The 14,131-nt window shown below is 41.3% G+C and overlaps 1 protein-coding gene across 8 annotated transcripts in view; it reads left to right on the plus strand.

Moving 5' to 3' along the window:
* Positions 1-6: 6 nt before the first annotated feature.
* Positions 7-14,131, plus strand: part of patj (PATJ crumbs cell polarity complex component) — a 100,848-nt gene continuing 86,723 nt past the window's right edge. For 3 of the 8 annotated variants that reach the window (XM_067512167.1, XM_067512163.1, XM_067512168.1), the window contains exons 1-11: positions 14-93; positions 1,846-1,908; positions 2,193-2,371; positions 4,936-5,139; positions 5,243-5,382; positions 5,569-5,752; positions 11,682-11,810; positions 12,191-12,439; positions 12,654-12,756; positions 13,364-13,452; positions 13,708-13,837. In XM_067512167.1, coding sequence (XP_067368268.1) covers positions 1,890-1,908; positions 2,193-2,371; positions 4,936-5,139; positions 5,243-5,382; positions 5,569-5,752; positions 11,682-11,810; positions 12,191-12,439; positions 12,654-12,756; positions 13,364-13,452; positions 13,708-13,837 — 1,426 coding nt within the window. In that variant the 5' untranslated portion in view covers positions 14-93; positions 1,846-1,889. Of the gene's footprint in view, positions 94-156; positions 659-986; positions 1,009-1,845; positions 1,909-2,192; positions 2,372-4,935; positions 5,140-5,242; positions 5,383-5,568; positions 5,753-11,681; positions 11,811-12,190; positions 12,440-12,653; positions 12,757-13,363; positions 13,453-13,707; positions 13,838-14,131 lie in introns of those variants that run through there. The other 5 variants (XM_067512164.1, XM_067512166.1, XM_067512160.1 and 2 more) reach the window with 5 other exon arrangements.

Raw genomic sequence — 14,131 nt, forward strand, 5'->3', positions numbered from 1 at the left:
TTTTCAAATTGTTCAACGAGTAGTGGGATTATTTCCGATAGCACCCGAATGCAGCATTAAAGCGACACTGGTACCAAACCAGATCCAGTTCATGTGAGTTTTACACCAGTTCAAAATCCTTTTCAGTCTCTCTCTTTCCTGTGAATTCGTCACTTAAAGGCGGCCACAGGTTCCGGCTGTCTGTCCGCTTTGACTTTAAAGAATCTACACTTTTGGGCGCTAGTTACGAGGCTAGTTTAGCATGCTAACGGCTAGCGGGCTGTTATTAGACGGACGGTTGTGTTGCTGGGAACTTATGAAGCGGACGGAAGAAAAGTTGCTTTAACGTGGTTTTTGTGACGTTAACAACCATAAAGTCACGGAGACACTAATGTGATGCTGTGGCACATTTTATACTGCGTGTGTTTTTATGCGTCACGGCTGTTTGAAGCGTTTGCTCCACTTTTAAAGTTCAGTGCACCTGTTGCGACGTGAACCTGCCGCTGATGGTTTTAACAGATTCAAAGGCTCCTGCTTAAAACTGTAAATGTTGAAAACGAGCTTAACACTAATTACATGCAGACTAGACATTATTCCGCGATAAAATCCATTATGTAGTTTCACCCCTCCCTCCCGAGCTGTTGAGTTTCACTTCCTGCTTTCACAGGTGAGGTTACAGGTGAGTTTACCTGCTCGCAGTCACAGATTTAAAAGATAAAAGCAGATACTAAGGTTTCTTTCTTTTTATTTGGGTTAAAAACTGTGGGGGGGTGTGTGTGCTGAGAACGTCTCTCTGTAGCCCGGCTCAGCTCGGCTCTGGCTGTGTAAACAAGCCGTGCTAATAAACGGTGAGCTAACAGCCTGATAACACCTGTGATATAGATACAGACACCTGGGAACAGAACGCTGACTGGCTCACACGGCTGGAAACGGTGCACGGTGCGGTCGAAGTTTAATGTACTTCTATAGTTTTAAACGAAGTAGAAATACAGAAATAACCAACTTGAAAACAAATGGTGTAAGACACAGGTCAGTTTGATTTGAGACTAAAACACTTAAATTAAAGCTCTGACTTTTAAAACTAGACTGTACATGATTAGTAGCCAATGTTTTAATCAATTAATAGAAGCCGTGAGGTCTAAATATTATTCAGGTATAGACAGATCATGGGAAAATGGAATCCTGGAGACGGACATGTCAGAGCCCCCAACCTTTCTACATGGAAGAAGGGTCACTGGCACAAGAGAAACAGTTTTAGGGTCGACTTCTCTTTGTGGTCATTTTATGTCACTTTGTGGTTGTTTTAGGTCTGTGGTCATTTGGGGTCTTTGTTTTTGGTGGGGTTTTTTGCATCTCTTTTGTGTCTCTTTATAGCACAATTTGTAGTTTTTTGTGTCCTTTTATGATTGTTTGTTGATATTCTGAGGTTTTATTTCTTCATAGTTGTTATATTTCTCTGTATGTATTTCATGTTTTCCTGTGGTTGTTTTGAATCTCTGTGGTTACTGTACATTTCTTTATGGTTGTGCTTAGAATCAGAAGCAGGTTTATTAAAAGTAGGTTTTAACATACAAGAGGGGGAATTGGTGCGAAAAGTTGTACTAATATATAGATTGAGATTAAAGGCAACAAACACCCAAATATATAATATATAATAAATCACAACTAGACAGTGTAATGTGTGTCCTAAGATCTGCTAATAAAAGAGAGCAGCACTGCAAGAGTTGCATTAATGTGGCGCATTAGTAGAAAACTGTGCAGCCTCTTATTCTGAGCTGTTATAGTACAGATAACTTACATTTCTTATTCAGGAAGGCCAGTCTTTAAAACTCATAGTCATAAAGTTTGTTGTTTTGCATCATTCAGATTATTCCAGAACAACAGACTGAGCGAGAGAAAGGGAAACAACAATGTTTGAAAATGTTCCAGGTAAATCATCTCTTCTCTTTCATATTTGACAAAATGAATGTTAGTGTGTGAACAGTGTCAGGCTGTTGGTGGGACATGTTCACACTCTGTTTACACACACGCTGGTGGTTGCTTCTATATTATGGTGTGTGTGTGTGTGTGTGTGTGTGTGTGTGTGTGTGTGTGTGTGTGTGTGTGTGTGTGTGTGTGTGTGTGTGTGTGTGTGTGTGTGTGTGTGTGTGTGTGTGTGTGTGTGTGTGTGTGTGTGTGTGTGTGTGTGTGTGTGTGTGTGTGTGTGTCTTCAGTCTCTTTGGTGGAGCGTCAGCAGGTACTGGGAGCTCTGGAGCGTCTGCAGACCAAACTGGTCCAGAGGGAGGAGTGGACCCACAGTGACACTCTGGGGAACCTGAAGGAGACCCTGCAGAGTCCACTGTTCAACCACATCCTGACACTGCAGCACTCCATTAAACAGCTCCGAAGCCAGGTCAGAAACCAAAGAACACCGGTAGAACTAGTGAACTTTTTGTTCAGGTGAGCTAAACATGCTATAGGTAGAAGAACATATTTCTAATTGAGAACTTAAAAATTTAGAAAAAAGTTACATACTGTATCTTTAAGAAAAGTACAGTATGAAAGTGTTAACAGTAGTCATTGCAGAATAAAATCATACTGGATGGATAATATGTCACTAAGCAGCCATTTTAATCCATAATAATGGGAAACATTTATCTTATTGTGCAAAGTAAGAAAGTAAAGCTGACAGATAAATGTGTAAAAACTACAATATTTCCCACCGAATTTTAGTGACGAAAAGTAACACAAAATCCCAATAGACATTTTAACTATACTCAAGTGTAGGAGTGAAGTAAGTGCACTTACTTTTTATTCTACAACTTGCTTCAGACTCCTAAAGCACCACCACTAAACAGAAATATCAGGTATGACTGATAAAAATGCAGGCATGTCTGTTGGGAAACTAATAAATAAGAAATGCACACACAGTAACGCAATAAAAATAAAGTCTGCCTCTGAATTTTTCGTTGGAGATTTGTTTTTATTGCAGCGTTCCAACACATCAGCAGGTGTTTTTCTTCCTCTGCTCACGCACCGTAATAGCTGTTAGTGTTTTAGCAGCTGTATTAAACATGTTTCCCATCAGGTCTGACAGGTGCTGACAGCCTTTTAGGTCTCCCCTCTCTGCCGCCTTCTGTCCAACACTGTGACCCGTCGGTGGGGCTGAGGGGGGACGTTACATCCCTTCTGCATTGCCATCTGTATTCAGCTCCAGCTCGCACTGAGGCCGAGCCTTTACAATAAACAATCTGCAGGCCAAATTAAGATAATGGCAATAACTGACACCGGGCTTCATATTCTAAGTGCTGCGAAGGTCAGAGCTGAGTCTATGAATGCGTCGGTGGAAGCCATGGAGGGTATATGAAGCGGGGACTTCTCACTCTCTTTCTTTATTTATTTCCCCTCCCTCCCCCGGCTCTCTGCGGATCTATCAAGCTTTAATATCTAGTGTCTTGGTTTGAGTAACGGCCTTGTCGAGGTGGTATTGATGAAATGGCTTGGGATCCTGCTCCGTCAGCCTGGCCTAAATAAGCCGCAGACTGATAAGTTTCCACAATGTGAGTGTAAAGGTCATTAATACATTACCTGTTTAGAGAGAGAGAGAGCCTGCAGAGGAATCTATTGATTTTTTTTTTCCTTTTTTTCCCCCTCTCTCTCCTCCCCACTTACCCCCCAGCCTCTTTGCTTCATTTTTTTCCCTCTACGTCTTTCTTTGTTGTCAACAATGTCCTTGCATATAAGGGCATTTCTCTCTCTCTCTCGCATGCACTCTTGCTCTCTCTCTCTCTCTCTCTCTCTCTCTGTCTCTCCCCCCCTCCCCCCATCTGTCCATTTTGTAGGGATTCCTGTGCAAAGTCTGTTGCACAGGAACAAAATCCATCACATGCTCAAAAGAAACCTTCACCTCACTGATGTCGCTTTAGAAGCCTCCATTCTTTTAGGTTTCGTCATTCACCTGATGCTGAACCTGGCTGCATTTGGATTTGCTCCCACTTAGACGCATCAGTGAGGATGAATTTTGAATGATTTATTGAAAAACTGAGATTGGAGTAGCTGAAAACAGAGTTTGAGAATACGTTTCAGAAAATGATGTCTTCCCTCAGCTGGGCTTTGAACGCATCTTCAGACAAACACAAAAATAGTTTCATGTGGGACTTTATCAAATAATATACTAATATATGTGGTCAACATTTCCACAACTACATGATCTACCTTTTTTTTTTTTAAACTTCTCAAACCTGAATTTATGATTCAGAGTTTCTCAAAAGTTTACAAAAAAGTAATTTAGCTGACACGTTTTCACATTTTTAACTTGGACTGATTCATTTTTAGTCCATTGAGAATTATTATTGTTTTGTATCAAAAAGCTCATCTATCAGATGGGAACTTTCCCAGGACCTGAAACCTTTTGAGGAACCTTTTGTTCCTCTACTTTGTGTTCCCTGGTGGAACAACAGTCTAAATTTGGCTCCTGGGCTTCAGCTCTACACCACCTAAAGAGCCCCTAAGTACTTTCTGAAGGTCCAGGCATTGCAGGGTTGAATGTTGCTGACTGTCCAGCAGTCTATTCACGTGGAATTTTAAAAAAACAAAAAACCCACTGAACGTTGGGGTTGTTTGGTTTTTTTTGTCTTTGTTTGCCACAGAAATCACGATAGCGCACATGAGAGTTCAATGAATTGACAATCAAATGCATGCGTGTTTTTGGACTGTGGAAGGAAATTTAAGTACCTTTCAATGCGTCGAAACCCATTGAAAGAATATAAGTCACGACACCGTGCAGAACTTCGTGGCACAATCTCACAACAGAGATGTTGGTATCAGCTAAACCGAGTAAAGAAAGACTTATGTTCTAATGAAATGATTTTCAGCCTTAATCTGCGTGTGTGTCTATCTCACTTGTAAGTTGCTTTGGGTAAAAGCATTAGTCAGATGACTGCATTTAAACGTCCTCCTCCTCCTTTTCCTCTCTAGCTGAACAGCATGCCTCCTGATTCCTGCAGTGAGTTCAGTTTTTCCAGAAAGGGTCAGCTGATCATGAGCGCTGTCAGTCCCGCCAGCAGTGCCACACCAACACTGTCCACTTCCTCCATCCTGACCAATGGCTTGTCTCTGCCCATCCATCCGACTCCACCCTCATCCGACCTCCTCCAGCGATGGATCCTTGCCACCGCCAAGGTGGGTGGACTCACAACACATGCACAGATACACACCTGTATGTGTATACATCATGCAGCAACACAGCATGAACATCATCTGACCGAACCTTCTGTATGTACAGGGCCGTCAAACCGAGCTGGTCAGTCTGACTCGACCTCTGTCTGGAGGTCTGGGTTTCAGCGTGGTCGGTCTGAATCCTGAGGGAACCAGCAGTCAGGGAGTCATCGTCAAACATATCCAGCCTGGAGGAATCGCACACAGGTTCAGCTATTCAGTATTGTTTTCATACAATGAAAATAAACGGTGATCTCAACACTGATAGTGGATTTAACTTTTTATCCCAGGTTTTACCAGTATTAAAACTAAAGTCTTACCAAATTTTTCTGTAATGATTATATTGCTGCTAAGTCATTGAGAGGACTGACTGATGCTGTATTGGGTCTACAGGGACGGCCGTCTGCAAGAGCGGGACCAGATCCTTGTGATAAATGGCAGTCCTCTCGAGCCGGGGATCAGCCAGCAGCAGGCCCTGTCCCTCCTGCAGCAGCCTGGAGACACAGTGGATCTGGTGGTGGCCAGGGAGTCTACATCCAGTTCATTATCAGCACCCACCACGACACCCGTCACTACGGTAAGAAACGCATGGGATTCTCTCCAGAAGACTAAACCTTTATGGCGTGTAGATGCAAAGTTTTTTTTTATGCATGAAATGTATGAAACACTCTAACACTGAATCGGACTCACTCAGTATCTCTGGGTAATTTAGACTGAGGCTTCGTGATCTGGTCTTTAACCTTGTATTTATGTTGTTTGATTTGGTTAAAGTCTTTGTCATCTCAATATTGTTTAAATTATACTTTTGAGAAAACTGAGGCACATCTGAAGAGTTTGTCAGCTGTTAGTAGTAGTTTTTGATTGTCTAAATTGTTTTAATCCACCAGTTTAAACTTTACACAATTTTTTCATCTGTGAGTGAAGCACACGTTTGGCTCTGTGGCATCGTCAGGTTCACGTGTACATTGACTGGATTTCAAACATTGATAACGGAGCAATAAGAATAGTACTTTTTTAGTGTTTTGGTAAATGGACATTTAGACTTCTAGCATGAAACCACAGTATTTATAACCTGCAAATGAATATTACCTTTGTGGGAATTCTTTAAATATTTCTTTTATATGAATTTGTAGTGGGTCTTGTATGGTGGTAAAAGCTAGTGCATTTGATATTTGTCAAATTTTAAATTTCCTCAGTGACCTTTAATCCTTATATATTCTAAGTAGAATTCCCTATAATGAATGTTGAGCAGCAAATTTTCTGTGAGCTTTTTCGTTTTGGAACAAAACTAACAGAAACAGAAGCTGCAATCTGCATGTGCACATTGGTTCATCGTTGAGTTTCATCAAATAATTTTTAAAGCCTGATCCCAAACAATCAGAAGCATCACTGAAATCTGCTGTATTCATACTGTGTGTGTTCATACACACACACACCATCCAACCGTTTGGCTGTCACTCAAAACAAGCATTGCTGAGAGGGCGTCAATCATGACTGGAGGTCACTTTGAGGCCACGCCTCTGTATCAGAGCGAGGCCTCCTGTTTATGATGAGCTATAAGTCTGCTGACATTGACTTGGATGATTTTTATGACCTTAACGGCTAAAGGAAATCAAGTTAGTTGATAGCTGTTGCAGCATCACCACTGACAATATATATTTAAGTCTGCGAGGAGGTGCAATCAATGAATGTCGACATAACGGGGAGTCAAAGACTGGCAGCGAGCTGGGAGAGAGTAAATACCTGTGAAAGGCAGAGAGACCGTAGGCCTCATTCACGAGTGCATTAGTTGGTCTTTAACTACACAAACCTGACATCAATAACTTGATGTGAACCGATCTGGTTAGTGTTTCTAGAACTTGATTATTAGCACATTCCGCACCCCTAAAATCAATATGAGGCTCTTGTTTTGGTTCAATTGTCGGAATGTTTCATTCACAAAATAGTAAAACAAGACAAACGTGAATTGGAATCTGCAAACTAAAACGCAAGTAACAGTCAAACAGCAGCTGATTTTAAATTTGTGGGGTTTTATTGTGTTGGTGATGGAGCTGATAGAGGCAGATACATTTAGATGATAAATATGGATGGTTACTCACCTTAGCCTCCAACTCTATTTCTTTTTATCTAACCATCTATCTATGCCAAATTAGAAAGGAAAAAGTAAACATTTTAAAAACCAAAAGATTTCAGTAGGAAGAAACATGTTGACAGAGTGGAGCAGGTCTGGATTGTTAATGTGAGCTTGGGATCACAGGTTAGCTGCAGCAGTAATGGTTCTGCCCTGCTCCATTGTTGGGTCATTATCACACAGAATTACACTGTCCCTCTTGTTTGTCCCTCCTCCTCCTCCTCCTGGATCGTTGGATTGTGGCCACATTGTGCAAACCAGGCCTCTGATCCTCCTGCTTTTGTTTTATTCATGTCCTGTTTCTGTCGAGGTCACGTTTAATGGAGCTGTGGGTATAAAAAAACACTTTCGATGGGGGTTTATTGCTGTTCTCCCAGCCTGGCTAACCATCGGTCTCCTACAGCCAAGACTCCACTGCTGAACCGATACAGGCATCTCTGCCCTGCAGTCACAGGCTCATCTGCTGTCATACTTCTTAGCTCCAGGTTCTGGGCTGCAGAGACAGAAAACTTGTTACTGTAAAGTACCTCATAAAGACAGACATTAATCAGCCTGTCAGATATGATTTTACAGCTTTTGTCTATTTAGTGAATATTGTCCCTGCATTGATTAGGACAGTGTGTCAGTGGACACACTTAGAAGTTAATTTATGATCTCCTAAAAATAATGAAAAGCAGAAAGAACAAGGATTAAAAAAAAACAGATTGGGCAATTAAACAAACCTAAAGGGGGCTTTAAAATTACCTCAACTTTGATGATATGAACCTGCAGTAAGCTTCCCTTAAGTGGGTAAAGTTGGTAAACTTCTCCTTAAAGTCGTCTCCGCCAAGGGAAATGTAGAGTCACATATGAGAAACTGGCTTTGTTTACTTGTTTGGTAAGATTTTACAGTAAAAAGTACTATAATAGTATTTAATTATAACTTCACTAGTGCACATGCAGCTCCTACATTCAAAGTACTAATGTGTTCAGCAAAATGTCTGAAAAGTATAAAAAGTGGTTTAGGTGCAGTAAAATGTTATTCATCATCTAGTTTCAATGGAAGAAGACTAAGACACATGTTTAGTCCTATGCTTCCTAATCTAGGTGCTCGGTCCCTCCATGGAGTCTTAAGACAAATCTGAGGGGTTGTGGACCATTAATGGGAAAGCAAATAAGGAAAAACAAAGTTCAGATGAACACAGACTTGTGCAGTTTGGACCTTTCTCTGGTTTCTGTGCAGCATAAAGCTACAAATGTGTAAAAAAAATCTGACAAAGTTTTCTTTTTCTTTTTTTCATTAAATGGACACATAGAAAGTAAAATGGACGTCCATGTGCATAACCTGTTGAGGTGGGGGGTCAGGCTTGTTCTTGGAGACAAGGTTCAGACATCTGGTGAGAGCTGTGGACGCTTTACTGTGTGTGGTCTCAGTCCAGTTTCACACTTGTTTGTATGAGAATGAGATCTGAGCATGTTTCACCTGAACAGCCAGGTGACAGCCCATCACCTTTACCGAGTGTGAAGTGGTGGTGTATTTGCAGGATGATTTTTTATTTTATTTTATTTTTTCCTTTTGAAGTGCGTCCAGCATCTGCTACAGAGTTTTGTTTGGTTTATTGCCCAGAAAATGCCAGTGGTGCCGTTGTTCTATATTGCAGAGCTATTTTTCACTCATAGGAATATTCAACGCCAAACAACAGGATCGTTTTCCCTGTATGTACTTTCTTGTTCCCTCCCAAGACCCATTTAACTAACGCGTGGACGTGAATACTCTCACGTGACTTTTAGTGACTCTTGCATTTTTCTCTTTGTGACGGTTACAAACTGGTCACTAATAAGTACAATAAGCAAACACAAAAACAGGTTTGAAAACCCGAACGCCACAGGATCCTCTCTGAGCATTGCAGGGAAGACAGACGTCTAGACTTTTATAGATGGATGGATGGATGGCAAGCAATGCAAATATATACATTTGAGTTCTTAGAAACTGGCATTCTTTAATAACATTAAAAGGTACATGAAACTGCACAAAAGCTAACACAAAGTATCTTTTACTGTGGTTACAAGTCACACGGCACTTGAGAGAAGGACAATCCGAACATATGCTCATGTGCAGAACAAGCTGGCGTTGTTATGGGTCAGTGCTGTATTTCAACTTCAAATCCTGCTTCGTGGAGGTCAAAACAATTTTAGACGTAGTGAGCTTCTGCTTCTATGGCCAAAACTAGACTAAATCACATTTAAACTGATGTTACTCCTGTAAAGAGGAGATCTACCTAATTGCAAATTGAGCAAGGTGACAAAGACAGATAGGACTGATTAGAGGCCAACAGCATTTAAAGAGCTTGAGGTTGCACAAGATTTTGTTTTTTTTCCCCCTATACTTTCTCATGTGTTTATTTCATTTCACAGACAGGGTTCTAGCAGATAAGACTGCAGCCTGCACCTTACCAATCATTCAGTCTCTGCAGGGGTCGAGCTATAGAGCTGGATCTCACTTCATCTGTAACACTTCTAGGTTGCTATAAACTCAGAGGGAAACTCTGATCAAATTGATCAAATACATTGAGGTGAAACTGACTATTGATTTTTAATGCAGCACTGATTTATCTGTCTGAATTCTCTCACTTTAAAAATGACACAGAACTATGAAAAGAAAAAGTGGAGAAACACAAAAACCGTTTCAGGTGCAGAATCCGGGAAATTCAACACGTAAAAACCATCTGCAGCAACTTCTCTTCTGAGAAGGGAGTGAACTTCTGTTGGAAAGCAAAACATTAAACACATTCAGTGTGATCAGACTTTATCAGGCAAACACCTCGCTCCAGCATCCTGGGATTAGCTGAGGAGGAGGTTGGTTTCATTAGAGGAGGAAGACCTCCTCTATCAGATCACAGCTGTAATGAGAGACCAGAGCCACCTCTGATTACAGCCACTTCATAAAGACAGCGCCTGTGTGTGTGTGTGCCAGATATTACTCATTACATTATGGGGACTTAAATCTAACGACACAGTCAGAACGCTGGTCCATGTCCCCACAGCTTGTCCCCATGAGGACAATCATTGAATTTTACTGTGATTACTTGTTTAGGCTTAGATGTTACATTAGAGGGTAAGTCTCCAGGAAATGAATGAAAGTCAGTGTAATGTCCCCTGAAGTTGTGGAAACCAGACTGTGTGTGTGTGTGTGTGTGTGTGTGTGTTAGCGGGTATCTGCTGCAGCCTCGCATTGATCAGCAGCTGGTATCAGAGGGGAGGAAATGCTCTCAGCTGGTAATTACCTGCTGAGGTTCAGTTTAACAACCTTTCACCTCAGGACAGATAGTCACTCAGCTGCTCTGTGAGGCTGCTGCCCTGCTACCAACATCCAAACCCAGGCAAAAAAATGAAATCATTAGGAGTTTAGTGATTAATTCCCTCATAAATCTGTTATATTTTTTGCCTTTTCGACTTCATTAATCTGCTAAGAAGACTTTAATTTTGAATAGTTTTCCGTTCGCTGGTAATTGAAAGCAAACACTTTTAATTCATTTACATTCCTGAGATGCAGACTGTTTGCTTTTGTTGAATGAATTTGTAGAAAAACTTACAAAGGGTTGCATTTCACAAACGAGGCAGAAAAATAAACCGGAATATTTATATGCAATGCTCAGATGTGTGTTGGTTTTTTAAAAGGGCTGATTATAATCCACAAATAATACTGCAGATTAACGTTTGAGAGCTAATCATCAGTCTTTATAAAAATGTGCAAATAAACCTGCATTCAGACAATAACTGTATAAGATTTACAACTTTATTGAGCATACATGAAAGTTAACGGTGTAGTAAAAGTTAAAATGTACTTTTGTGGCTTTGGCATGGCCACAGCTCCAGAGGCCTTACAGGTCACCTGACCCTAACTAAGAGCATTTTTATGAAGTTACAGTTCATCATTGTGGTTTGAAAGTTATAAAACACATTTAAACGTGCAAAATGTAATGTCATGCAAAACAAAAATGACACATGATCTCGTCTAACAAACAGGACACTAACAAGACAAGCAGATCGCAAATGACTAAAAGAGACGTAAAATGACCAAGAGCAGGCCAGAACTGCCCAAAAGAGACAGTAAATGACAAAATAAAAACTCTCAGTCTTGTAATCTTATAGTGAAGACTGTAGAGAGATGGGAGACGGTGCTCTGTCTGTGTCTAGGGGCTCATTTTTGTGCCATCCATCCAAGGGCCTCGGTTGTTAAAACATAACTGATTGTTATCTTTAATTTCTTGTTGACCTGTCAGTTTCAGAAAGCTTTATCTCAGCAGCAGTGCTGGATCCACGCACCCTCTAAAACCAGTGGATTTCTTTTTTTACCCCCAAATTGATTCTTTGTATTTCCTGTCTGATGCTGCAGGACCTGTGGGGTCATGAGGAGGAGATTGAGCTGCTGAACGATGGATCGGGTTTGGGTTTCGGCATTGTTGGAGGGAAGATGACCGGAGTGGTGGTCAGGACGATTGTTCCAAACAGCGTAGCTGATAGGGTAAGTCTGACTCAGCCGACACGTGTTATTTCAAAATATCCAAACCTGATGCTTGGGAGTTTGGGTTTTTGAATAAATGGTTTAATAATTGCAGAAACTAAATGATTGACCTAAAAACAATGATTGTGTATTTTATCCAACTGCAAGGGTTGGAAATAGTTTTTAGTCTAATTTTAGTCTCGTTGTTCAAGGTGAGATTCAGGTGGGATTAATGCAGCATATTTTAAAGTGACAAGACTTCAATAGATAAACCTCCAGGTGTCCAGTTTTGCAGGGGGTGTTAAAGGCATCGCATGCAGCTTCCCAGAATTCCGGGTATTTGTAGACACTGTTTTATCCCAGTGTATCTTAAGTGCTCCCTGGATTTCTCCTCCAATCAGGATGGGCGTCTCCACACAGGGGACCACATCCTTCGCATTGGGACGACGCCCACCACCGGCCTCACCAGTGACCAGGTTGTCAAGGTGTTGCAGGGCTGTGGGAGTCGTGTGACCATGCTAATTGCCAGGGATCCTCGAGGTCAGAAGACAGCAGCCCCACCTCCACCACCTCCCCCAGACTCTGCACCTGTGGCCTCCTTACCCCCCAGAGCCCCTGACCTACCTGCCCAGCAGTGGGTCAGCAAAACAGTGAGTCAGAAGAACGAACAATCCTCATATTGAAGTTTTCTCAGATTATCAAGTTTTGTTTGGACACACAAACAAACTCATGACAGTCAGAGTTGCTGTCTTCTTGCTGGACAAGAGAAGAGTTTGTTTTCTACTTGTGTTGTGCATCTTGTGCTACTGGCACTGGAAGTGGTACAGTCCAAAGTAAAACATGTGGAATCTGTTTGTGTTTCAGCCCAACCTGGAAGGATATGAGATCCACGAGGTTCCTCTAACCAAAAATAATGGCCAGAGTCTTGGCATCTCCATCGTCGGCAACAATCCTCTGACCAGCCAAGGTAGTAGTGAAAGAAATACACTGATAAAACTTCATCTACTCACTCATTCAAACAATGGAAACCTGAAAAAAACTGGAACCAGACTATAAGCATCACTGTTTATGATGTGCGTGTACAGTAACTTCACACTGCCTGGCATCAGTAGAAAAGCTCTGGTGAGCTATCGCTGTCAAACCTTCTGCAGGGCTTTTACTTTGAAGCTGTTACGATGAGCAGCTCCAGGGTTTTTTCCGTGATGCAGTATCACATCAGTTGAAATGTATTTGTTTAGTACTTTCAGTACTTTTAAGTGCTTCAGATCATCATAGAGCTTTTACGGTGAATCATAGATGTAAGGTATCAAGCAGCTTCAGTTCTTGTATTTCTAAGCTTTTGCCGTGAAGCAGTTCGTATTCACATATTTTTCCCCTGTGTTTTGTTTGAACCACGACAGCATTGTAAGGATTTGATTATTCTGCTTGTGATTATATTATTTTATCATTTGTGTAGAGGTGTTCTTTACTAAACATAGTCTTAATTTATTAGACTTTATGCAGCTAGTTCATTATCACAATATACAGCTCTGTTTTTAATCCTCCTCTGCTCTTAACTCTCTCATCCTGATCAGATGCAGTGGGTGTGTTTGTAAAAACTGTGGTTCCAGGCAGCCCAGCAGATCAGAGTGGAAACATCCGGGTCCATGACAGACTGATAGCTGTAAGAGAGTGTGTGTGTTGGGTTTGTGTAACCCAGGAGTGTTGGGCCTGAACAAGACTGAACTCCTTCAGCCTTAAACCTGATTAACACCTGAATTGTTTACTGAATCTTTGTCTGTACATGCATCATTTACCTCATTGATTTTTTTTTTTCCTGCAACTTTTCTACTGCTGCCACTACCTGTCCTACACCTTTCTCTCGTTGTCTCTATTCTTTTTTTTTTCTTTTCTTTTTATTTCTTTCTGTCTTTAACAGTTGGACGGCATCAGTCTCCACGGGATGACCAATCAGGAGGTGCTGGAAGTCATGAAGCAAACCGGTCCCACTGTTGTATTCACTCTGATCAGGAAGAAAGCCAGAGCACTGGAGAGATCCCTGGACAAAGGTAGATAGACAGTGTGACAGTGTCTGAAGATGTTCTGTATCCCTGTGTGTTTTGCTAAATTCTTACTTTGTAGTTCAGCCTTGAAACAAAGCTCATAACTCTGGAACTATTGTTTTTTTACACTCTGCACATTTAGTGTGTGTTCCTATCCACCGTGTCTGAAAACTGACAAATGTCAGAATTACGTGACCTTTATTTCAGCATCTTTGACACTGTCCACACTGAAATTCACTTCTTCCTGCCATTGTTACTGTCCTAATTTGCCACCATGTTATATATTGTGAGTGTGGAATG

The sequence above is a fragment of the Channa argus genome, chromosome 8, assembly GCF_033026475.1.
Source record: "Channa argus isolate prfri chromosome 8, Channa argus male v1.0, whole genome shotgun sequence".
Taxonomy (NCBI): domain Eukaryota; kingdom Metazoa; phylum Chordata; class Actinopteri; order Anabantiformes; family Channidae; genus Channa; species Channa argus.